Consider the following 22,842-nt stretch of genomic DNA (forward strand, 5'->3'; position numbering starts at 1 on the left):
TTACTGTTAGTTTTGTCTTTTACTTCATGTGGATAATATAAAAAGTTAACAAAGATAAGAAAGCAATAAAGCAATCATAATTTAGTAATCTAAGTCAAAAAGGTTATTACTTTTTTTGTACACCAAATAAAATGATTTAAGTTTTGTGTGATGAAAACCGAATTGGTCATCCTTTTCCCTATAATTTCCGTCATTTTCATGTCTTCCCCTCTGTCATCCATTTTCTTCCAGCTTGTCTTTTGCTCTTTATTTATTTTTTATTATTCAGATATATCGTTTTGAAATAAAGTACAACCAGGACAATTTGTAGACCTTCATTTCCAAGTAAATATCTAAAAGCAAGCTTCAAGAAAAATACAAAAAAACTTCCAAGTTTTGGATTTTTTTTTTTATCATTAATAATAGTGAAAATGATCCCTTCATATATTTATGCATGGATATAATTATTGATTATATAAGTATTTCTATATGTAATGTTTAACAATAAAATAATAACTTTAAAAAAACCTTTTTTATCCAGTTTTAATAAAGTAACTAGAATAAATGTTATCATCGACTATATTATCTAACCATTTGAACGCTATTAATATATAGTTGAAATTCAATCAAAATTTAATCTTTAAAGTGAAATTTGTGACATTAATTTAGGGTTATTTTTCTAATTTATTCCTCTAGGTCTCATTAATGAAGACCATTTTGTGTAATTACAAAAATTGAATAATTGGTCAATGGGTGGCCATGAGGAATAAAGGAGATTCTTGTGCTCTTTTAAGGAGAGGGGTTGAGTTCTTTTGACTCAAAAGAACAAAGAAATTTAGGATCATGCCCTTTTTTGACAAAAAAGAATATATTCTTTTCACAAAAAAAAAAAGAAGAGAATATCGAATTTACTTTGGAAATAAAGTCTTAGAGAATATCGATATCCATAGTATTAATTAATACAAATTAAACTCCTATTTCGTATTACACGTCTAATTTGTTTGAAATAACATCTAAATTCTCAAATTTTATAAATTAAAATTAAAAAAAAAATGCCGTTTGGAAGATCCCGGAGTTGTAAGTTTGACGCAACGCAATATGAAAACTGAAGAGGATTTGCCTTTATGCTTTACTCCCACTTTACAATATCCTTTGTCGTTTCTTCCAAACTCAAAAATTAATAAATTAAAAAGAAAAAAAAAATTGTTTTGGGCCATTGATCCATTCATTGTTATCCCTTCGGCGGCCCATCCCGTCCATCACTTACCCTTTTCCCTTTTTCCTTTTTATTCGTTTCTAAAGATTATGAAAACTAAATTCTCTCTTTTCTCCTCTTCAACATTAAATTCCAAAAATGGTACCTTTGCTTCAACATTCCAAATCAATAATGGATTTTTTTTTTAAATTATTTTCAATAAAATTTTCAAATAAATAAGAAGTCTCTTATTATATAAAATTATGGTTTAAAAAAAATAACCCAATTTTATGACTAATAATTCATGATACTTTTAGTCCTTGAAATTCGTGCCAACATGAACTTAGACAAAAAAAAAAAAAAAAAAAAAAAAAAAAAAAAAAAAAAGCATTTTTTTTAAGTGTACAGTGACATAGCCATGTCCTCTACTTCAAATTCCTATTTCCCATGTCCTTCTTCCAACCCATCTATTTAACATTGTCCTTACCTTCATATATGTCTTGTCTATCAAAACATAATGTGAAAAGAATTAGGGAAAAAATCAAACCTTAAATAGGAGTTATCAAATAAAATTTCAAACTAATAAACTAATACATAAATAATATATGTGATCTCCTGGATATCTATATATCTATATATCTATAATATATAGATATATATATATATATATATATATATATATATATATATTTGTCAGATTCTTAAAATAGGAACCACTAAACATGTGACACTACTAAAAATCAAACTAGGAACAGTCAATGTATGTATTTATTTTCGTCTTCTTCCTTTCAAACCCTAGTTTTTACAATTCCAAAAGTGGATCTTTATTCTAAAAGAAAAACAAATCATGGTAGAGACAAAATTATAAGCAAATTATTATCACTTCTTTACACAATATTTTCTGCAAATAAATAAATAAATAATCTCCCTCTTTCAAAACTAAATAAACTAATATTCCATTAATGATGCATTACATTTATTTAGGTTTTTTATTTATTATATTTTATAGTTAAATTATTTGGGTCCTTATTTAACCTCAATTTTTTCGAAACTATAAATTGACACAATTTTTTTTGATAATAAGATGTTTTGTTTGTTGTTATTTAGCTAATTACATTAATGGTTTGTAATGTTTTCTTTATCGTTATTGTCGAAATTAAATTTAATTTTCGAGCAATAAAAAATGTTTCCAAAATGCAATAATTTTTTACAATAAATTAACCGTTAAAACTATTTTGTAAAGTTCATTAAAAGTACACATAGAAACTAAAAAGATATTTATTCAATGAATCCAGTGTATTTAATAATAGGGTGGAGGGAGGTCAGTGATCTCCTGGTTCCAACGAGTTCCACGTGTCTTAAAAATCCGACCAGTGGTCCCCATGAGAATCAATTTCTTACAGCGGATTGATCTATTTTGATACATCATGGGCCCCACTTTGGTGAGCTGGATGCCACTTCCACCAACCCCGAGGTCTCCTCTACGCCTCAAACTCCAAACTGCCCTCATTTTTCCTTTTTTATTTTTTCTACCATGAATATAACAAATTCTTCCTCATACTTTTTTCCAACCGCATTCAAACTAAATATACGACTTTTTTATATTATAAAAAATATATTAAATTTGTATTGTTTTATACATAATATATAGTAAATATTAATAAACAATAACAATGAAATTAGAAACCAACGTGAGATCATGCTAAAAGTCATTAAAACAGATTTACAATAAAAGAGGACGGTGCCGTCTTATTGATGACCTGCCATAACTACCCTAAAAATTGCTTCTCGTTCATATGAACTATAAGAAACCTTTCCTCTACTTTATTTCATAATTTATAATCACATTTAGATCATACACCTTCTAAGATTTGAATTCATGAACAATTGAATATGTTAATAAGAATTATAATTGTATGAATTCAAGCTTTTAAATGGAAGGAAGAGAAAAAAAAAAAAAAAAAAAACAAAGAAAGAAGACACATGGACTATTGGATATTCCTTCAACCTATTGAAAAGGAATTAGTTATCCAAAGAACACGTGGCTTAGAAGCATTGGTTGAATCAAAGCCATGACAAGTTGGCCACAGACTCCAACATTCACAGCGGAGAAAGTTGACTCGATTCCTTTATGTTTGAGATATAATCTGATGGACCCCATGTGTAAATTTGTGACATATTAGTTAAATTATATTAATCCAGCCAATTAAAGTCTTAAATTATCGATTATTCCCCTAATGTATGGATATATTTCGTTAAATATAACATTTTTTTTAAAAGAAATTAAATTTAGGAAAAAAGAAAAAAGAAATTAAATATGCATTAATCTTGGGTGACTCTATAGTGCGTAGGCATGCATAGTTGTCACCAAATCTTTGGACGACATTTGTTGCTTGTCCTCTCTCGTTTCCTCTCCTATATAAACCCCTTCTTCCTCCCACTCCCTCTTGCCATACTCTTTCTTCTTCTTCATATTCTTCAACTGCTTCAAATGCTTCAAATGGCTGCAACTTTTGTACTCATTTCCATCTTGTTTCCTCTTCTTCTTTGCTTTTTCTGGAAAATTCATAAGAACAACAGGATTCCAAACAAGAAACTCCCTCCTGGATCAATGGGCTGGCCTCTAATTGGCGAGACCTTTCATTTCTACTCGCAAGATCTTACCTTTTTCTTTAGAAAACAGAAAAGGTTCCACGCCAATTTCAGTACTACTGCTACTAATACTCAGTTTGTTGGTCTTCTTTATTGAATTTTAATTCAAAATTTAATACAGGTACGGGGAGATATTCAAGACTCACATTCATGGGTGTCCCTGTGTGATGTTGACCACTCCCGAGGCAGCTCGCTTCGTGCTCGTCACACAGGCTCATCTCTTCAAACCCACATACCCACAAAGCAAAGAGCGACTCATCGGACCATCGGCTCTGTTTTTCCACCAAAGTGAAACCCATTTGCGCCTTCGTAAGCTAATCCAAAGCTCCCTCTCACCGGACCCTGTTCGGACCTTGGTCCCTCACATCCACGCCCTCGCTATCTCTACATTGCCCTCGTGGCTCAATGGCCATCTCATCAATACTCTCCATCAAATGAAGAAGGTAAATGAATCTCTTCAATATGTGTTATTTTTCTTTTAATAATATTAAAAAAATCTAATTTACACTTGGGGTAGAGATGCTCTGTATACACAGACAAAAACAGAGCTTTCTATAAGTTTTGTGTTCTTAATTCAATCAAATGGGGACCAATTATTCCTTATCAATTGTTTAATTTCAGTTTTTTTTTTTTTTTTTTTTTTTTTTTCTTGTCTCTCGCTGACTTTCATAGCCTTTGTTCTTGTTGCTGTCTCTTTTTTTGTTCACTCTCCAAAGTTCTCTTTTGAAGTCGGAATTCTGGTAATTTTCGGGCATTTGGAGAACGCCAATTACAGAGACGAACTATTGAAGAACTATTCCATAGTGAACAAAGGCTACAATTCTTTCCCCACCAACTTTCCCGGAAGCATATACAAAAAAGCACTTAAAGTAAGTCAATAAAAAGCACACGCACAAAGATATTCAGATTCTCATTTTTGTTTTCTAAGAATCTCTATCTCTCTGTTCTTCTTTTTCAAAGGCAAGAAACAGACTGGGAGAGATCATAAACTGTATAATCTCAGAGAAAAGGGAGCAGAGAAAGGAATTAGAGGAGAAGAATCTGTTGGCGTGTCTCCTAAAATGGAGAGATGAAAAAGGAGAAAGCTTAAGCGACGACCAGATCGCCGACAACATCATCGGAGTCCTGTTTGCGGCTCAGGACACCACCGCCAGTGTTCTCACTTGGGTTGTTAAATATCTCCACGATAATGACAAAATTCTAGAAGCAGTCAAGGTAACCCTAATTACTGCTCACTACACTTTCAAACGTGGTGTATTTTCAGTCCTCTTCTAATTCCAATATAGTAGGACTTATATGTATTTATGAATATGTTGAGGTGGTTGTAGGTGGAACAAAGGGCAATTCAAGAAGCCATTAATGAGGGGAGCCGAGCAATGAGCTGGGCAGACACACGAAACATGCCATTTACCAACAAGGTCGTGTTGGAGAGCTTGAGAATGGCGACCGTTATATCTTTCTCATTTAGAGAAGCTGTGACCGACGTTGAATACAATGGTAACATGTCCTCCCTTTTACATGTTCATAATTATTGGAACAGATTTTTGCATTGACTAGATAAGCCGATGATCATGAATTTATAAATAAAGAATACATATCCATTGTTACTAGGACTCTTGGAGAAATTAGATGTAAAGTCACGAGAACTTGTGTTCAAAATAGACAATATCATACTATTGTAGATAGTCGTGAATAGTAACATTAGGGGTGAGGTGTAGATAGGTTCGATGATTCCTCAATTATTTTTGTTTGGTTATTTGGCAGGATATTTAATTCCAAAGGGTTGGAAAGTAATGCCTTTGTTCAGGAATATTCATCACAATCCTGACTACTTTCTACACCCTCACAAATTTGATCCTTCAAGATTTGAGGTATATTTCAATTACCCCAATATATATATATTTTTTAATTTTTAATTTTTCAATATTTTGTAACTAAAAAGAGGGATCTGATTCTATCAGGTTGCTCCAAGGCCCAATACATTCATTCCATTTGGCAGTGGGGTCCATGCCTGCCCTGGTAATGACCTTGCCAAGCTTGAAATCTTGATCATGATCCACCATTTAGTCACCAAATTCAGGTCCTTATTTTGTTCTCTCCTTTTTATCCTTCTAAATCATGAAAATATATATTATAAATATTTTAATTGATTGAAAAATATGTTTGGTTGCAGGTGGGAATTAGCAGGACAGAAAGATGGGATTGAGCATGGCCCATTTCCAGTTCCTAGGGATGGGCTTCCTATCAGACTCTGGAGATTATCAAACTGAAATTGGGCCTCATTTCACTATAGCCCAAAGCGGGTCCTCTTAGTGAAAATGGGCCGCATTTGAGTAAGCCCAAAAGGGTTTTTTTTTTTTTTCCCCTTTATTTTTCTCTCTTTTGTCCTTGTGTAATTTGAGTTGGCCTATTTGGTGAGTGTCAAGCTAGAGATCCATCCACCCCCAATTAAATATGGTGGCTTTGGTGATATATATATATACATATATATATAAAATCACTAATGAAAAAAAAAAAAAAAAAAAAGAAAAAAAAAAAAAAAGAAAAGGAAAAGTCCTTCACTTAGTTTGCAATACCATGTAATTTCTACAAGGCTCTTCAACAAATGTATTATGAGAGCATAGTTTCTCCTAAAGGAGAATTTTTAGTTCATATAATAAATTTATCAATTCTGTTGCCATCAAACCTTTATTGTTTTATCGCTCTAATATTTTGCTTTAGCTTTTCAAGTGTTAATTGGATGGTCTTTAGTTAGTCTAGAGAAGAAAAAACTTTTTTATGTCTTTAGAAACGATCATCAATAGAGATAAAACAATGAGAACTAAAGATAGGTGTGAGAGAAATCCAAAAAATAAATGATTAATATTAAACGGAAACCAAAATTAAAGATAAAATGTAATCTAAGATAATTCATTAAAAATAATTATTTGGATAAATAAAGGGGTTGAAAACAAATCAATAGAATGAAAGATTACAAATATGACAGAAATAACGAGCAAATACGACGTTTGTGTAAATATTGAAAATATTGTGGTGGTGATCTAGAATGAAAATAGGGTAGGTCTCAACTTCATCAAACAAACACACTTTTAGCATTGATGTAGGATAGTGAGGTTCTATATCGGTTGAAGAGGGAAATGAAGCATAAGGGTGTGGAAACCTCTCCTAGTAGATGTGTTTTGATTTTGAATTTATGTTCCAAAGTCTTCCGTAACAGAAATAAGCATTCACCTTCCAGGGAAGATCAATCCAAATATAGTTGAAAGAGTTGAGATGGCAAGACATTATCAAGACAGAGGGAGCTAAGCTTGTTCAATAAAATGATTTAAATGGTATTTATGTATTAAAAAGAGAGAGTGTTGTCATGAGACTAACATGTTACGTAGTTTTATTTCGACTTGACTTCTGTTTGCCTAACAATGTTAGCATTTTGGGGAAGAATGACTTCTTCTTTTTCTTTCCATCCTTGGTTTCTGACAATGATTCATTTCTACCCAAGCCTTTATGCGTCTGTTCCTTTCCGCTTGGCTTTTCCTTTCCACTTGGCTTTTCCTCCTTTCCACTTGGCTTTTCCTTTCCCCTTGGCTTTTGGGGAGGATGAGAATTGTCTGAGGCTTGGTTACCAGTGGTTCGGTTGGTCACCAGTTGTTGGTTCTTTTGGGGAGCAGGAGAATCAACTGCGGCTTGGTTACCGGTTGTCGTCTGGCTGGTCACCAGTTGTTGGTTCTCTTGGGGAGCAGGAGAATTGTCTGTGGCTTGGTTACCAGTTGTTTGGTTGGTCACCAATTGTTGGTTCTCTTGGGGAGCAGGAGAATTGTCTGCAGCTTGATTACCAATCGTTTCGTTCTCTTGGGGAGCAGGAGAATCATCTGCGGCTTGGTTACCAGTTGTTTGGCTGGTCACCAGTTGTTGGTTCTCTTGGGGAGCAGGAGAATTGTTTGCGGCTTGGTTACCAACTGTTTGGTTCTCTTGGGGAGCGGGAGAATCATCTGCGGCCTGGTTACCAGTTGTTTGGCTGGTCACCTGTTGTTGGTTCTCTTGGGGAGCAGGAGAATTGTCTGCGGCTTGGTTACCAGCTGTTTGGTTCTCTTGGGGAGCAGGAGAATCGTCTGCGGCTTGGTTACCAGTTGTTTGGTTCTCTTTGGGAGCAGGAGAATCGTTTGCAGCTTGGTTACCAGTTGTTTGGCTGGTCACCAGTTGTTGGTCTTCTTGGGGAGCAGGAGAATCGTCTGCAGCTTGGTTACCAGTTGTTTGGCTGGTCACTAGTTGTTGGTCCTCTTGGGGAGCAGGAGAATCGTCTGCAGCTTGGTTACCAGTTGTTTGGTTCTCTTTGGGAGCAGGAGAATCGTCTGCAGCTTGGTTACCAGTTGTTTGGCTGGTCACAAGTCGTTGGTCCTCTTGGTGAGCAGGAGAATTGTCTGCAGCTTGGTTACCAGTTGTTTGGCTGGTCACTAGTTGTTGGTCCTCTCGGGGAGCAGGAGAATCGTCTGCAGCTTGGTTACCAGTTGTTTGGTTGGTCACTAGTTGTTGGTCCTCTTGCGGAGCAGGAGAATCGTCTGCAGCTTGGTTACCAGTTGTTTGGCTGGTCACAAGTCGTTGGTCCTCTTGGTGAGCAGGAGAATCGTCTGCAGCTTGGTTACCAGTTGTTTGGCTGGTCACTAGTTGTTGGTCCTCTGGGGGAGTAGGAGAATCGTCTGCAGCTTGGTTACCAGTTGTTTGGCTGGTCACAAGTCGTTGGTCCTCTTGGTGAGCAGGAGAATCGTCTGCAGCTTGGTTACCAGTTGTTTGGCTGGTCACTAGTTGTTGGTCCTCTGAGGGAGTAGGAGAATCGTCTGCAGCTTGGTTACCAGTTGTTTGGCTGGTCACCAGTTGTTGGTTCTCTTGGGGAGCAGGATAATCATCTGCGGCTTGGTTACCAGTTGGTTGGTTCTCTTGGGGAGAAGGAGAATCGTCTGTGGCTTGGTTACCGGTTGTTTGGCTGATCACCAGTTGTTGGTTCTCTTGGGGAGCAGAAGAATCGTCTGTGGCTTGGTTACCGGTTGTTTGGCTGGTCACCAGTTGTTGGTCCTCTTGGGGAGCAGGAGAATCATCTGCTGCTTGGTCAACAGTTGTTTGGTTGGTCACCAATTGTTGTTGGAGAGCATGAAAATCGTTTGCAGCTTGGTCACCCACCAGATGTTGGTTTTCTTGGGTAGCAGGAGAATCGCCTGCAGCTTGGTCACCCACCAGATGTTGGTTTTCTTGGGGAGCAGGAGAATCGTCTACAGCTTGGTCACCCACCAGATGTTGGTTTTCTTGGGGAGCAGGAGAATCGTCTACAGCTTGGTCACCCACCAGATGTTGGTTTTCTTGGGGAGCAGGAGAATCGTCTGCAGCTTGGTCACCCACCAGATGTTGGTTTTCTTTGAGAGCAGGAGAATCGTCTGCAGCTTGGTCACCCACCAGATGTTGGTTTTCTTGGGGAGCAGGAGAATCGTCTGCAGCTTGGTCACCCACCAGATGTTGGTTTTCTTGGGGAGCAGGAGAATCGTCTGCTGCTTGGTCACCCACCAGATGTTGGTTTTCTCGGGGAGCAGGAGAATCGTCTGCTGCTTGGTCACCCACCAGATGTTGGTTTTCTCGGGAAGCAGGAGAATCGTCTGCTGCTTGATTACCAGTTGTTTGATTGGTCACCAGTTGTTGTTGGGGAGCAGGAGAATGGTCTGCGGCTTGGTCACCAGTTGTTTGGTCGGTCACCACTTGTTGATCCTCTTGGGGAGAAGGAGAATCGTCTGCTTGGTCACCAGTTGTTGATTGTTCTACTTCAATGCTTATTCTTGGGCTTGTTGTAGGGACTGCTACTTCATGGCCAGTTTTATCGTCCTCCCTTTGTTGCTCTTGTTCTGCCCTCCGTATTCTCAGCTCTTGTTCTGCCCTCCGTACTCTCAGCTCTTGTTCTACTGCTAACTTTCCTTCCTCGGCCTCAGTCTCCCTTTCCGTTGCAGCTTTCAGCGCTTCCTGTCTGGCAACTAGTTCGCGAGTAACTTCTTCCAGCATTTGTTGACTTTTTGCCTCGGATTCCTTAGCGACCTCAATTTGTGAAATTGCTTCTGTCACCTTGATTCTGGCTTGCTCCTCGGCCTCGCAGGCACGTTCGCTGAGTTCATTGTATTCCTCTTGTGAAATAGTTACTATGGTTGGCGAATCTTCTCTGGCAGTTTCAGAGGCCTCACTCTCTTTTAGTGCTTTGATTGCTGATAATGCTAACATTTTTGAAGCATTGGAAGCCTCGATCTCATTCTGAGCTGCAAGTAATCTATTTTCCATTGCTCTTGATTCTGCCTTTGCTTGCTCTGCTTCTATCTTTGCCATTTGCAGCTCTTCACGAGCCATCTGAGCAAGTGACTTGGCCTGATCAGCCTCCTCTGCTGCTTGCTTCAATTGATTGGTCAGGTTTCCACTACTTCCTTGAGCTTCTCTTACGTTTCCCTGAACAACAACTATTTCGGACATGTTATCCAATTCAGCTTCAAATGATGCAGCTACCTCACAATGCCTGGCTTCTCTCTTCTTAGTGGTGGCCATAATAGATTCCTCCACTTCTAGCTCTGATTTTAGTGAAGCCGCAGCCATCTTCAAGCATTCTACCTCAGCCATTGCTTTCTCTATGTTGAGCTTTACTTCTTCCAGTTCCATCTTTGTTGAATTAATCGCTGATCGTGTAGTACTTATTTTCTTCTCAGTTTCGGAAATTTCACCTTTCAAGTGCTGTACATCACTTGTCTCCTCCATTAATACCGAGTTCATATAGGCCAACATTTCGGCTTTCAAATCCGATAATAAAGTTGAGGCAGTATCGACTTTAAATTTAAGATCTTCAATTGACAGAATTTGCATATTTAGTCTACAAAACTCCTCTTCTGCGTCAACGAGCTCCTTCTTCCATTTGAAGCAATCTTGCTCTTTGACCAAGGCTGCATCCATCCTTTGTTCTTCTGTTTCTAAATGGGCAGCTTGTGCAGACTCTAACGCTTTCTTTAAAGCTACCAGTTCCATAGTCAGCTCCCCTAGTGCCTTCTCACCTTCCTTAGACTCAGCAAGAGCATCATCAGCGTTTTTCACAGCGGAATCTCTCTCGGTCACTAAAGAAGTAAATTCGTTACGTAGTACTTCCAATTCTTCTCTAATGGCTTTCAGTTCTGAAACTGCAGCAGCATGCCCGGCCATGGCCATCTCAAGCTGTGCCTTGGCCAGAGCTTCATTATTCTCCTCGGTGATTGTTTTCTCCATCTCCTCCGTGATTCTTTTCTCCATCTCCTCCAATCTAAGCTTGGCGAGTTCTAAATCTTGTTTTGCCTGTTGCTCTTCTGTCTGAGCAATCTCCAGTGCAAGCCTTAATTCTTCTATGTGTTGTTTAGTGCTTTCGAGCTCCTTCAACACTTGGAATTCTGCCTCCGCAGCTTCCTCTGACGCTCTCGTACACCTACGAAGCTCCTCATGCACATCCTCAAGTCTTTCCTCCACTGTCTTACTTCTCTGTAGAAGCAGGAAACAGAAGACATTTCAATCGCCTTAGAAATATTGAAAGATCCTAATGTTAAGGAACAAGCCTAAATTATATGCAATGTGCTAATCAGTCCACAACCAATAAGAACAAATTCAATCATCTTTCTTCATACACATTGAACAATTCTCTGAATTTCTGTGGCAACTTAGCAGTGAAACGTGACGAGATACTTAAGAACATATTCAGTCATGTTTCTTCATCTCTCCCAACAAAAATACAGATCCACAATGTCCATATAATGGTGCCAATCTCACTCTATGCACAAAAAGAAAACAAAGGACAAGAAAGCCAAAAACACAAATACCTCCACCATAGAATGGAGTCGACGTGATTTCCAATCAACAATCCCTCCAAATTTAGAGACAGCTGCTTTTACAGATTCAATAGGTGCCTTGGTTTCAATGAAACCTCTATTTAAACCACCTTGCTTGAGATCATTGGGAGAATGAACATCCATTGCATCGTGATTACCCTTTTCCTGCAGCAGAACAGACTCATCAACAAGAACCTTTTCAACATCATGGTCTGAAAATCAAACGTTAGAAGAGAAGACAGAATGTACAGTGATTTTGTCGTGATCATGGACAACTTCAGAAATTACACAAGGTGGATCTTTGGTAGGAAAGAATTTAGGACTTTCAGAATATATTACTCCATTGGCGACAGGAGCAGAATATATTACTCCATTGGCAACAGGACCTGTTGGACCTCCACCTTCACAGTCTATCTGTGTATTGGAAGCAATGACAGTGGGAGATTCACTTTCAGATCCTGTCATTTTTAAATCCTATGTCTCCGCTGAAGTCACACGTTGAGTTGAATTGCCATTATTGAACGTTTAACAGCTGCACCCCCGATTCAAAGAAAGTAGGAAAGGCAACCCACAAACACGAGTTCCAAAGCAAACCAAGAACAGAAACGAGATCAGAAAAAATTATCAACCAACTCTTGAAAATCCACATAAAAAAAGGCAGTTGATAAAAATTCTGATTCAAAATCGAAATAATCGCCTCAACTGGCAATTAGTTTCTACATAGAGATTCTAACTTCTCTAACGCCAAAATCTTCAATTAATTGTTCTTCCCAGTCTGCTTTTATCACAATGAAGAAACCAAATTGTTCATTCATTTATAGTACACAGGACGAAATTAAAATAAAAAAAAGATGTTAAAATTTCAGAAACATAACTCAACTTATCGAACAAAGAAGATCAAACAACCTCCATGGATACTAATCTTCAACGAACATAATGCATCTCCAACAAAAGCTCTAAAATTCACAGTTTCACAATGTGAATGATAATCGAAAGATAGTAATTTCAAAACAAGAAGAATTCGTAAGCGATTACAGCAATAGCAAATACGAAACAAGAGAGGTAAATTAGGGAGAAACGTACCAGAGAGGAAAATGGAATTGAAAATGAAACCGGATGAATGAGAAGTGGAAATTTAAGGATATTATTTTGTTGAGAAAGAATGAAAATGAGGTGGAAAAATCGAAGCTAAGAATAGAAAGAACAAAAATGGGAGGCGGAGGGCGCGTGGAGTTTCCCACCTCTTCCTCTTCCCGTGGACATCATCCATTAGAGTCCCTCAACCCCTTCTCTGTATTTCCTTCATTATTTATTTTACTTTTACAATAAGCTTAAAACTCATATAATTAATTAACCAATCTAAACTTTTAATGATTCAAAATCGTATAAAATTTGACAAAATTAAATGTTCAATTAATTTTGTATAATTAAAACTGAGTTTAGATTATGCCAACTCAAACTTACTCATCAAATTTAGGGAGCCAAACCGTGTAGGCATGAGGTTTCCGTTCTTTCCATTTGGGCATTTATATATGGTTATCCTACTTCTGTTAATAACAAATTCGAATATCATATATAATTGATTATATTTTTGAAATCTAACGCTTACGATGGTTTGATAATCGTTTCTCACTAATAGATGCATGAAAATACTTTTTATTTAGAATAGACTTAAAATTAAAGTGTATCATGATGCACGAAAACGCTTACACTTTATTGTTATTTTGAGTAAGATTAGTATATGTGATACGGGTTCGTGAATAGATAGGGCTCAATCTGTATCATGAAAAAATATTATACTCTACCATTTAGAAAATCCCTAAAAGAAAATGGAATTATTCAATAAGTGATACAAAGTCTAAAACCACATATATTTGTGTAAAATCACAGCTCTCGAGAACTAACCGAGAACTATTCACACATAAATTATACTAAAAGAAACAGGAAAAAAAATCATCACGAAATTATAGAAAAATACAAAGAAAAAAGAAAAATAGACATACAACAAATTATCAGTGATCTTTAAACCAAATGAATCCGTCTAGGATCTGTGATGTTGATGTTCCAATGCTGATCCTCGTAGCCAGCCTTCTGAGCCATCTTCCTGTCCCAATCCAACTCGATCCTCCTCCTCTTTGTAAGCTTACAAAATGCCTGCAAGTTCTCATCCATGGCATCGTGTAGCTTCCACCACCTTTTGTGAGCCACATCACTAGCGTAAACTCGCTGGTCATCTATGTTCCAATTGCAGTCGTAATCTCTGTAGCACAGCCATGGCTTCAACCCCAAGTAATGAATGGAGTAAAGCTTTGGTGGATCGGCCCCGAACATCTCGTTCTTCACGCTCTTCTCTAGTGTCGTGTTTGACCAAAAGTTCTTTAAGAAGTTTGTTCGTCGTGGTAGCCTATGCCACCACACGAACACTTCGTTCAAAAATCCTGTACAATATGAATAAAATGATAATTTTGATATGAAACCTCCTCAAACTAGTTAACTCGTAAGCTTTTAGTAAGCTTTTAGATTCAATAATGATTTAATACGGTACTATTTGATTATTTTTAATTTTGTGTGGCTTATATATTTTTTTAAATAAAAAAAATCAAATGGATGAAAGATCTACTCTTCTAATAAAATAAAAAAATAAAAATTAACAAATATGACACAAGATTAACTATTTTAAAATGTATTAAAAACATTTTAAGATTTAGAAATATATTATTATACATTTTAATTTCACGTGAGGATAGAACTCAAAAATGTTTTCTAAACTAATATATATCATTTTGAGGTATGAGTTAGCTAACCTTGATCACCGCCGTTATATGAGACGATCTCGTCACGTCGCTCCATGAAGATCCGAAACGTACAATTCGAGGGCTCGATAACCATAATGCCCGAGTTGAAGATGGAGTTATCATTGCCGACGGCGGACATCTGTGGAAAGTGAAAGAGAAGGTCGAGATTGCGAAGAACGATGATGTCGGAGTCGATGAAGATGATCTTGTCGTAGTCAGTAAGCTGCCACAGCCGGAACTTGCTGTAGTTGTATTCGTTATAAGAGTCCTTCTCGGCCCGCGGGTTTCGGATCCGGGTTATCATCCGAATCCTCCACCCGGCGGCCGCCAGGGCGGCGCGTTTGGACATGGATATAGAGTCGTCCATTAGGAGGATAAGGTCGCGTTTGGTTCCGGTTTGGAGGAGGCTTTGAGCTAGCGTTATGGCGCCGCACACGTAGGCTTCCGACGAATGGATTACTGTGGCGTATGCTTCTCGTTTCACTGTCTTTGTTGCTCTTTGGATTTTCGAAAGATCGTACACTTTGTTCACTCCTGTAATGGAGATAATATTAATATCCACGTCAGCACTCCAAACTAAAATTTTTAAATCCATTTTAAATTGTTATTAATATTTAAGGGTATTTTTACATATTTTTAATATATTAAAAAAATATATATTTAAAAAAAAAACCAAAAGATAAAAAAAAAAAAAAGAATTTTATACCTAATAAAATATTAAACATATTTTTAATCCCACCCGTAATTAAGAAAAATATTATGAACGATGTATAAGAAGGGAACACGACCTGAACTAGTATGAAGTCTATAAAGTCTATTGTGAAACCAAAAGCAAAAATATGAGAGTTTATTCTCGGGAATTAATAAAAAATTAATAAAGTCAATAATTTATAATTCAATATCAGAAAATGTGTTCCTAACTAACTAGGTAGTTGATATTACTTTGAATTTGAAGTAAAACACAAATGATTTGGTTGGGGGACCCTGTGAAGAGAAGCAAATATAAACTCTCAACCAAAACTCAACTAACTCTTAACGTAGTAATCAAGCAACCATCTTCATACCTCGATCCCAAATGGGCATAGCCAATTGACAGGACCCAATCGGCAATGAAATCTTCTGGTCCAATCTATTCATCTCCGGCTCATAAAACCACCAATCTCCTTCCCGGCCGATCATGTCGTTGCACCGGAAAACCTCCATCATCGGTCGGCATTTGCTCAAAAACGCCACCTTTGTCCGGGAAAACCAATCCCTCTTCCCTTTCTTCGCAGCCACGTTCGCCGCTATCAGATGTACTTGCAACCGGAATACGTCCCTCCCCCACTCCGCCTCTGGGTACCGGCATGGCAGCTTCGCCACTACCAGGTCAACTTTTTGGTAACTCCGGTAATCAGGTACCGGAATCTCTGGACATGATGCACCATCTAGATCTTCCTCTTCGTCAACCCACTCCGGAAATAAATCCTTCCACTCAAAATATTTGGACACCTAATTTACAAGAATGTGAGTAGAAAAATAATTGTAAATGGATTGTTAAAGAGATTATTTAATAACACCTTTTGGAAAGCAATGGGTATGATTTCAAAACTGGACTCCCATTCACTGATATCATCTTCATCAAAATTGACCATCCCAATCTTGGTTGATTTCCCCATTTCCTTCCAAAGCTTCATTGGTATCTCCAACTTGGTCATATTGCTATTCCCCTTCGACTTTAACGCCAAACTTGGCTCAGGCTCCTCCAAAACTACCTTCATCTACACAATTAAAACAAAGCTTCAATACATTGTTAATTTCATCAAATAACAACACAAAAACTACTAAGTTAGCTCACCTAACCTTGGGATGACATTCACGCAGCGAACACGAGACGAACGATGCGGAATTGAGAGAATACGGGGCGAAAGATGATGGACGGAGGAGGAGGGCGACATAAAGGAGCAAGAAGAAGGCTAGGAAGAGAAGGTTGATTCTGATGATCCAAGCTTTAGCCTTCAACATTCTCTGAACACCAAATCCTTCAACCATTTCAGAGTTAGTGAAGAAAACCCAGGTGGTTTTTTTTTATATATATAAGAAATTGGGTTCGTGTAATATGGAAATGGTTAAAAAGAATTAGAAGATAATTAGAGAATGAGAGAAAAAGGAAGAGATTAATTGGGATTTAAGAGAGCGAAATTAGAGTAGAGATTAAAGAAAGTTGGAGCACTGTGATGCCGCCAAGTGTCACTCTTTTGGACATACATTTCCTTTTCTTTTGAATAAACATAAACATTAAGTAAAAGGAAAAGATTGGAGAAATTTAGGGTTTGCTTTGCCCTAAATTGTTTCTCATAGAACTCAGTTTCTTTTCAATTTCCCAATATACCCTCCCCCTTTTGTAGTTAAACATTATGCTATATCACCAAAACAAAGAAACATAATTCAATTATCAATTATAAATAAAAAAAGGTACAGATTCCAATTAAATATATAAAAAATAATATATTTGTAATTTAGAAACCGAGTCATGGGTAGAATTGTAAAGTTGCCTTCAACTTCGACGGCCGGGCCAAAAATGGTGAGAGTTTGTTGGACAGTCGGCTTCGTGCATGCAGTGAAATGTCGCTTTTATCCGTTAGCAAATCGCAAGTCTCCACCAATTCCAAATTCCTTTTTTTTTTTTTGGTTTAAAAATTTCCACTTCGCTGATTCGTCGTCGTTTTAGTGTCACAACTAAGCTTGCTTCTGCTTTAGGTTGGAATAGCAGTATGAAAAACGACACCGTAAAGTAACCACCAACTTTCACAATGTTTAACACGGCTCATATGATCCAATTCCAATCGCGTTTGAATTATGGTGAACCATCACGTTTCACAATTATTGGCTTAAAATTATATATATATTTTTTAATATTAATAATAATATAATAAAAATTAGCCTTTACATTGTAGCTCTAGATCGAAAAAGGAAAAACACCATGATTAACATATATATGTACTTTTAAATAAATTCAAGGTTTAGTTAATATCTTTGTAATAATTTTGAAAAAAAAAAGTTTTCTTTTCAAATAAAATTGATTATTTACAAGCACCTATAAAAAAAATTAATAACTTAAAATATATTTACATGATTTAGTGAGCAATTTTTGAGGATGAAAAGTGGTCTTTGAAATTAATGAGTGATATAGTATTTGACCTTTGTTAAAATATCATCGTGAGTATTTCAAAACTTTTTTTAAGTATTTTAAGAATAAATTTATAAAAAAAATAAAATCTATAAAATTAATTTTATATTTTTCTTTTTTTCTAATTTTTAAAAGTCAATATGAACATAACTTAATAACTACGGAAGTATAAAAAAAAAGAATTTAGCGATTAAGCATCTTTACTCCTGACAAAAAGAAAAGTAAATTGATTTGATTTGTCATCGTTCATTTTTTTTAATAATCTCAATTTCTCCTCCATGTTGAGGATTGTATATGTATTATTCTTTTCCTAAAAAAAACATTTTTCTATAAGATTAGCTAATAAATAATATATTTAGCTAAGCTTCATTCTAATTTTCACTTTCTTTTTGTTCTAAAATTCCAGTAAGATTAAAAATGGCAACATAACAAAACGTGAGACTTATCTTTAAGAAATAAGAATGAAATATCATCCGAACAAAAAATATAAAAATAAAATGAAAGAAAGAAAAGAATGACTAACAAAAAATCATTTTTAATATATTTGATAGAAGGAAGATGACCGACGCTTTCACCGTGAGTAACTTTTTAGTTACTCCTCTTCGAATCTTAAAGAATAATAGATAATAAATAATTGTCAAACATATTTATATATATTTTAAAAATAAAAAAGAAATAAAAAATAGTTATAAAACACAACTTTATTTTCATTTATTAGAAAAGAAGAAACACGAAACGAAAAGGAAGCCACGAGTTTTGCTTCCTCATCATGTTTTTTTTTTCGGTATTTAATTGGCCGGTAGTTTATTATTTCATTTGTTGAAATAGAATAACGTTACTCTATACGGTATGCAAATAAAACCAATTTATATATTAGATTTATAATTTTCTTCTAATTAATTCCGACATGCCGCTTGATAAATATGATTTTAATTATCATTTTAAAAGTCGATGATTCGCAGCAGCCGCAAATATTGAAATTTTTTTTTTTTTAAGAGAAATGGATAAACATAAAATTCTATTATTTAATTTAAAATTCAAAGATACGAGATGCTTTCCTCTATTTTAAAAACTCAATCAACCCAAGCGTTTTAACCCAAGCAAAAATCTCCTTCCTTTTCTCTTCTCTGATGGGGAACTCCAAAAGCAAAACTTACAAACGAGTTCTTGTTCCATTCTCAGAGGAGCAACTAGCTAGCGTTTTCAAAAACCACGACGGAGATGGTGATGGAAAGCTAACAAAGGAGGAGTTGAAGCAAGCCTTCGACTATCTTGGTTCACGCTTCAGCTCGTTCAGAGTAGAAGAGGCACTACGTGCCGCTGATATCGACGGTGATGGTTTCATCAGCATGGCCGAGATGGACAAGCTAATTCAATATGCCAAAAGTCGTAAATACACTCTTTGTTAAAAAGTACATATATGTTGCCTTTTCCGGCTAAACTATTCTACTTATTTTTAGTCTATGTCTTTATCGTATATCTATGTGCATTTGAAGGAGGGGAGTCTATTAACCCTTCTTGTCAAATGAAAAATAAAATTTGTTAAATGTGTTTTTCCCTCCTTGGAGTATGGATTTGGAGTTTTGTATTTTAAAAAACATCGAATAATTAGTAAAACATCGGATAGTTAGTGTCTTATTTCATCGAGATTCTAATATGGTAATGATTAGTATTTAATATTTAATATTTTGAGAATTTTATTCTTTTCTATTAGCCCACCACGTACAATGCATAAAGTTGCACCAATGGGTAGAGAGCATCTGTTCGATTCCGTTATGTATGAATGAAGAACTTCTTCCTTCAAAATAATAATCAAATAATTCATACTCGCCTGCTTCAATAAAGTCTATATAAGCACTCCATCCCAAGAACAAAGCACGAGAGCCAGGCTGCAAAATCCATCCCAATGGCGCCCTTCAAAAACCGGTGGCATCTGTCGAGGGAAGAGATAAAGGAGATCTTCCTAGAGCACGACATGGACGGGGATGGCGTCCTCAGCATCAGTGACATCACCCAAGCCTTCAGCTTCTTAGGTAATCTCGTTCCTCACCACAAAGCTCGCTATGGCCTGGCTTATGCCGATGCGGATGGCGATGGCGTCATCAACGAAGACGAGCTCGATAAACTCGTCGACTACGCCATGAGATTTCACTCTAAGAGGTGTTGACTGTCACCTTTGCTGGGTTCAATCATGTAATCATCTTCTCAATAACAATACTCTCCTCAACCCTTTCTAATCAAATTATAATAACAACGCTTATTGCTATCTCTCCCCCACTAAATTTACTTTTAATTTAGATTCATAATTTTGAGTAATTAATTCATGAGTTAGTTTCCAAGTTATTAAGTATTAAATTCAAAGTTTAAGTTGAAAGTTTGATTAACATTAGACCACATATTAGAGGAAAATCATATTCTTTTATTCTCAATTAACTTAATAAGTCAAGATCCAAAGACCTAGATTGGTCAAAGATACGCCAATAAAAGCCCTTGTGTAGTGGGACAATCAAACATAAAAAAGCCATACTCCACCAAATATGTATAGAAGGAATTATTTATTTAGAATGTCTTCAATTTTACCCTTTTGATATTTATTTTTTATAAACCTTTCAAAACTATCCTAACAAAATAAGTGTAGGTAATTTAAGCCCAAATTTGGTTTAAAATTTTAAAGAGTATCTATTTTAATCATAGTTTTCAAAGTTTTGTTTATTTTCTTCTTAAATAAAAGCCACTTAAATTGTTAAAATTTGTGATAAATAATTTTGATTGGACATAAATTAGTAGTAGAGCTGAGAGACAAGCAAAGAAAGGCGAATCTGGCAAAGTAAGAAAGTTTAGAACCTTCAAAACGTTCCATATTCGCCAAAGCTTCCCAATCAAGATAAGCATACACCAACAAGGTGGAACAAAGCTATGCTGCCTATTTGTAATAAAATCACTCAATTCATTAAATTCTAGAAAATTTAAGTCCCAATCCAAAATTTTATCAACTTTTGCCTACGAAAATTTAATTAGTGCATGCTTATGAATGGTATTATGAATGGGAATGGCCATGACCATGACCATGACCATGGCTGTGGCCATAGTGGCCGCTACCATTGCCATAATCACCAGAAGACATACCAAACCCACAGCGGGAACCCATGTCATCCTGGTCACGAGCATAGCCCATGCTGCCACAACTACTAAAGTTGTTGGCGCCGCCATGCTTCTGAAAGAAGGGGGGGATGATGGGTCCGAGGATTTCAATAATTTCGATGATGTCCCTGATCTTAACACGGCCTCTTCTTGATCTGCGAGCATTGGCTCTGTATACGTTCATCAGGTCATCCCTGCATCGGAGGTTATCCACTGAACGGCAAGCCATTTTTGTTTGGAAAGGAGGTTCGTTGTTTGATTGGTGCGAAGGGTGTGTGTTATGAAAGGTGTTGAGGTTTCGGGTATTTATAGCATATTTTCTTAACCAGTTAGCCCTTATTACTTATGCCTTCCTACTTCATTTGCATGACAACATAGTGATATTACTATTCCCTCCCATTCTATGTTGTCTTTGTCCGCAATAGACCCTGAAACTCCAAGGAAAAAGGAAAGATTCTATACATAATAATGTTTCATTAATAAAAATAAATAATTTATTTGATAAAATGCATTATAATTGATAATTATTTTGTGTCATTGATATAAAAAAAAAAAAAAAAAAAAAAAAAAAAAAAAAAAAACTAGGTTCTTAAATTGACCTATTTTATTATATCACAAATTTACCAATGGTTTATGCCAAAGCTGCTTATATCACACTATAGCTCCCCTTTTTCTCAAGTATAAAGATTTTTTTTAGTTCAAATAAGGTTTTTTTTTAAAAAAAAAAAACTTTATGATGTTAAATAATTGATGTACATTTAGATTCACAAAAAATAATAATAATAATAATAATAATAACTGTTCTAATAGTTTTCAAATCTAAAATTTGCATCTGTTAGAAAAAGACACCCACATACAATATTCAATTCTTTGAAATGACAATAGCATAAATTCACAACTCGAACAAATCAATCAATGAATTGATTATTAAAGATATTAGAATGGGAGCAGATAATAATTTATAATTTAACTTTTAATTAGTTTTTTTTTTAATGGGACTTTAAATATTAAAAGTTGTCTTGCAAATAAGATCTATTAGATTAGAATTAATTAGAAAGTGGTAATTTTTTTCAATTTTATTGAGTGAAAAATGATCTGTAATTTAAAAACTATATAATATTGTACGAGTAATAAATTATTGGGGTGCTAAACTAAATGAGCATTATTGAGTCCCGAAGTTTGGTTCTTTAGTTGCTTTCGATAAGGATGGAAAAGAAACTTATTCCCACAAAGCTGATAATCCTTTTTTTTTTTTTTTTTTTTTCCCTTTTTATATTTGGCTTTATCTTATATTTTTATTCCTTTTTTATGTGCTGTTTCATGCCGAAAAAGATATTTAATATCGCAACTCATGTATGAGTTATTAGTTAGATTATACATATGTTTCTTTCTCCTATTTTTTCACTTCTTCACAAAAGATTGATTACAGATTCACGTAAGTTAATGGTAAGGAGTGTAGAAACTTTTTCCTAGTGGACACGTTTTAAAATTTTGAGAGAAAATTCATAAGGGCTCAAAGATGATAATATGGTGGGCGGGCGTTCTAAACTCTTGAGAAATTTTTTTGAAGAAAAATCTTAAAGATGATAATATTTGCTTGGTATGAAGTCGAAAATATTTGAAATTTTTATTTGTGGCTATTACACTTAAAAAAAAAATTCAAGAATCAATACTCTAAATAGATAAGCCACTCATTGTTGTCGGTACGTATTGAATCCAATTCGTAAGGACCAAATCCAAGTAGGTTAAGATTTGTACATATCTATCTTAGTTTGATGTGTTCATTTTTTTAAAATAAAAAAACACCCTTGGATGAAAGTAGATGCCCCATTGATACCAATATTTATTGAAAAGAAGAAAAGATTGAAATTATATTGCTGGGCGATGAGCAAGGCTTGGAGAGAAGGAGAAGGTATTGTCATGAAGAGAAGATTTTATAGAAATTCAAAAATCTCTCATAATAACAATAATAATATTATTATATGCAATTCAGAGAAAAATATGTTATATGATCAAATATATACAATAAAATATGTGCTTAAATAAATAACA

At 35.5% G+C, this 22,842-nt stretch overlaps 3 protein-coding genes across 5 annotated transcripts; 1 reads left to right on the top strand and 2 right to left on the bottom strand.

Annotated features, from left to right (window-relative positions):
- The first annotated feature begins 3,618 nt into the window (after positions 1 to 3,618).
- On the top strand, positions 3,619 to 6,506 carry LOC111805623 (abscisic acid 8'-hydroxylase CYP707A1). The gene is made up of 8 exons (XM_023690760.2): positions 3,619 to 3,862; positions 3,948 to 4,269; positions 4,543 to 4,695; positions 4,787 to 5,041; positions 5,155 to 5,323; positions 5,591 to 5,697; positions 5,788 to 5,906; positions 6,000 to 6,506. The coding sequence occupies exons 1-8, from the start codon at positions 3,666 to 3,668 to the stop codon at positions 6,094 to 6,096; spliced, it is 1,419 nt and encodes a 472-aa protein (XP_023546528.1). The 5' UTR covers positions 3,619 to 3,665; the 3' UTR covers positions 6,097 to 6,506.
- A 628-nt stretch (positions 6,507 to 7,134) lies between these two features.
- LOC111805709 (uncharacterized) lies at positions 7,135 to 12,982 on the bottom strand. Of its 2 annotated transcripts, none has more exons than XM_087128518.1 (4): positions 12,769 to 12,982; positions 11,935 to 12,217; positions 11,677 to 11,850; positions 7,135 to 11,341 (listed from the first exon to the last, which is right to left on the bottom strand). In XM_087128518.1, exons 2-4 carry the CDS (start codon positions 12,148 to 12,150, stop codon positions 7,205 to 7,207), a joined length of 4,527 nt encoding a protein of 1,508 aa, XP_086984644.1. In that variant the 5' UTR covers positions 12,151 to 12,217; positions 12,769 to 12,982; the 3' UTR covers positions 7,135 to 7,204. The 2 variants fall into 2 exon arrangements, with proteins under 2 accessions (XP_086984644.1, XP_086984645.1); XM_087128519.1 differs by lacking the exon at positions 12,769 to 12,982 and adding an exon at positions 12,592 to 12,694.
- Positions 12,983 to 13,464: 482 nt separating this feature from the next.
- Positions 13,465 to 16,594, bottom strand: PGSIP3 (plant glycogenin-like starch initiation protein 3). Of its 2 annotated transcripts, none has more exons than XM_023690820.2 (5): positions 16,323 to 16,594; positions 16,040 to 16,240; positions 15,545 to 15,971; positions 14,490 to 15,014; positions 13,465 to 14,123 (listed from the first exon to the last, which is right to left on the bottom strand). In XM_023690820.2, exons 1-5 carry the CDS (start codon positions 16,509 to 16,511, stop codon positions 13,708 to 13,710), a joined length of 1,758 nt encoding a protein of 585 aa, XP_023546588.2. In that variant the 5' UTR covers positions 16,512 to 16,594; the 3' UTR covers positions 13,465 to 13,707. The 2 variants fall into 2 exon arrangements, with proteins under 2 accessions (XP_023546588.2, XP_023546589.2); XM_023690821.2 differs by having other exon boundaries at positions 16,318 to 16,458.
- Between the last annotated feature and the right edge of the window lie 6,248 nt (positions 16,595 to 22,842).

Source organism: Cucurbita pepo, chromosome 11 (assembly GCF_057944985.1).
Source record: "Cucurbita pepo subsp. pepo isolate OVF chromosome 11, ASM5794498v1, whole genome shotgun sequence".
In the NCBI taxonomy this organism is placed as follows: Eukaryota; Viridiplantae; Streptophyta; class Magnoliopsida; order Cucurbitales; family Cucurbitaceae; genus Cucurbita; species Cucurbita pepo.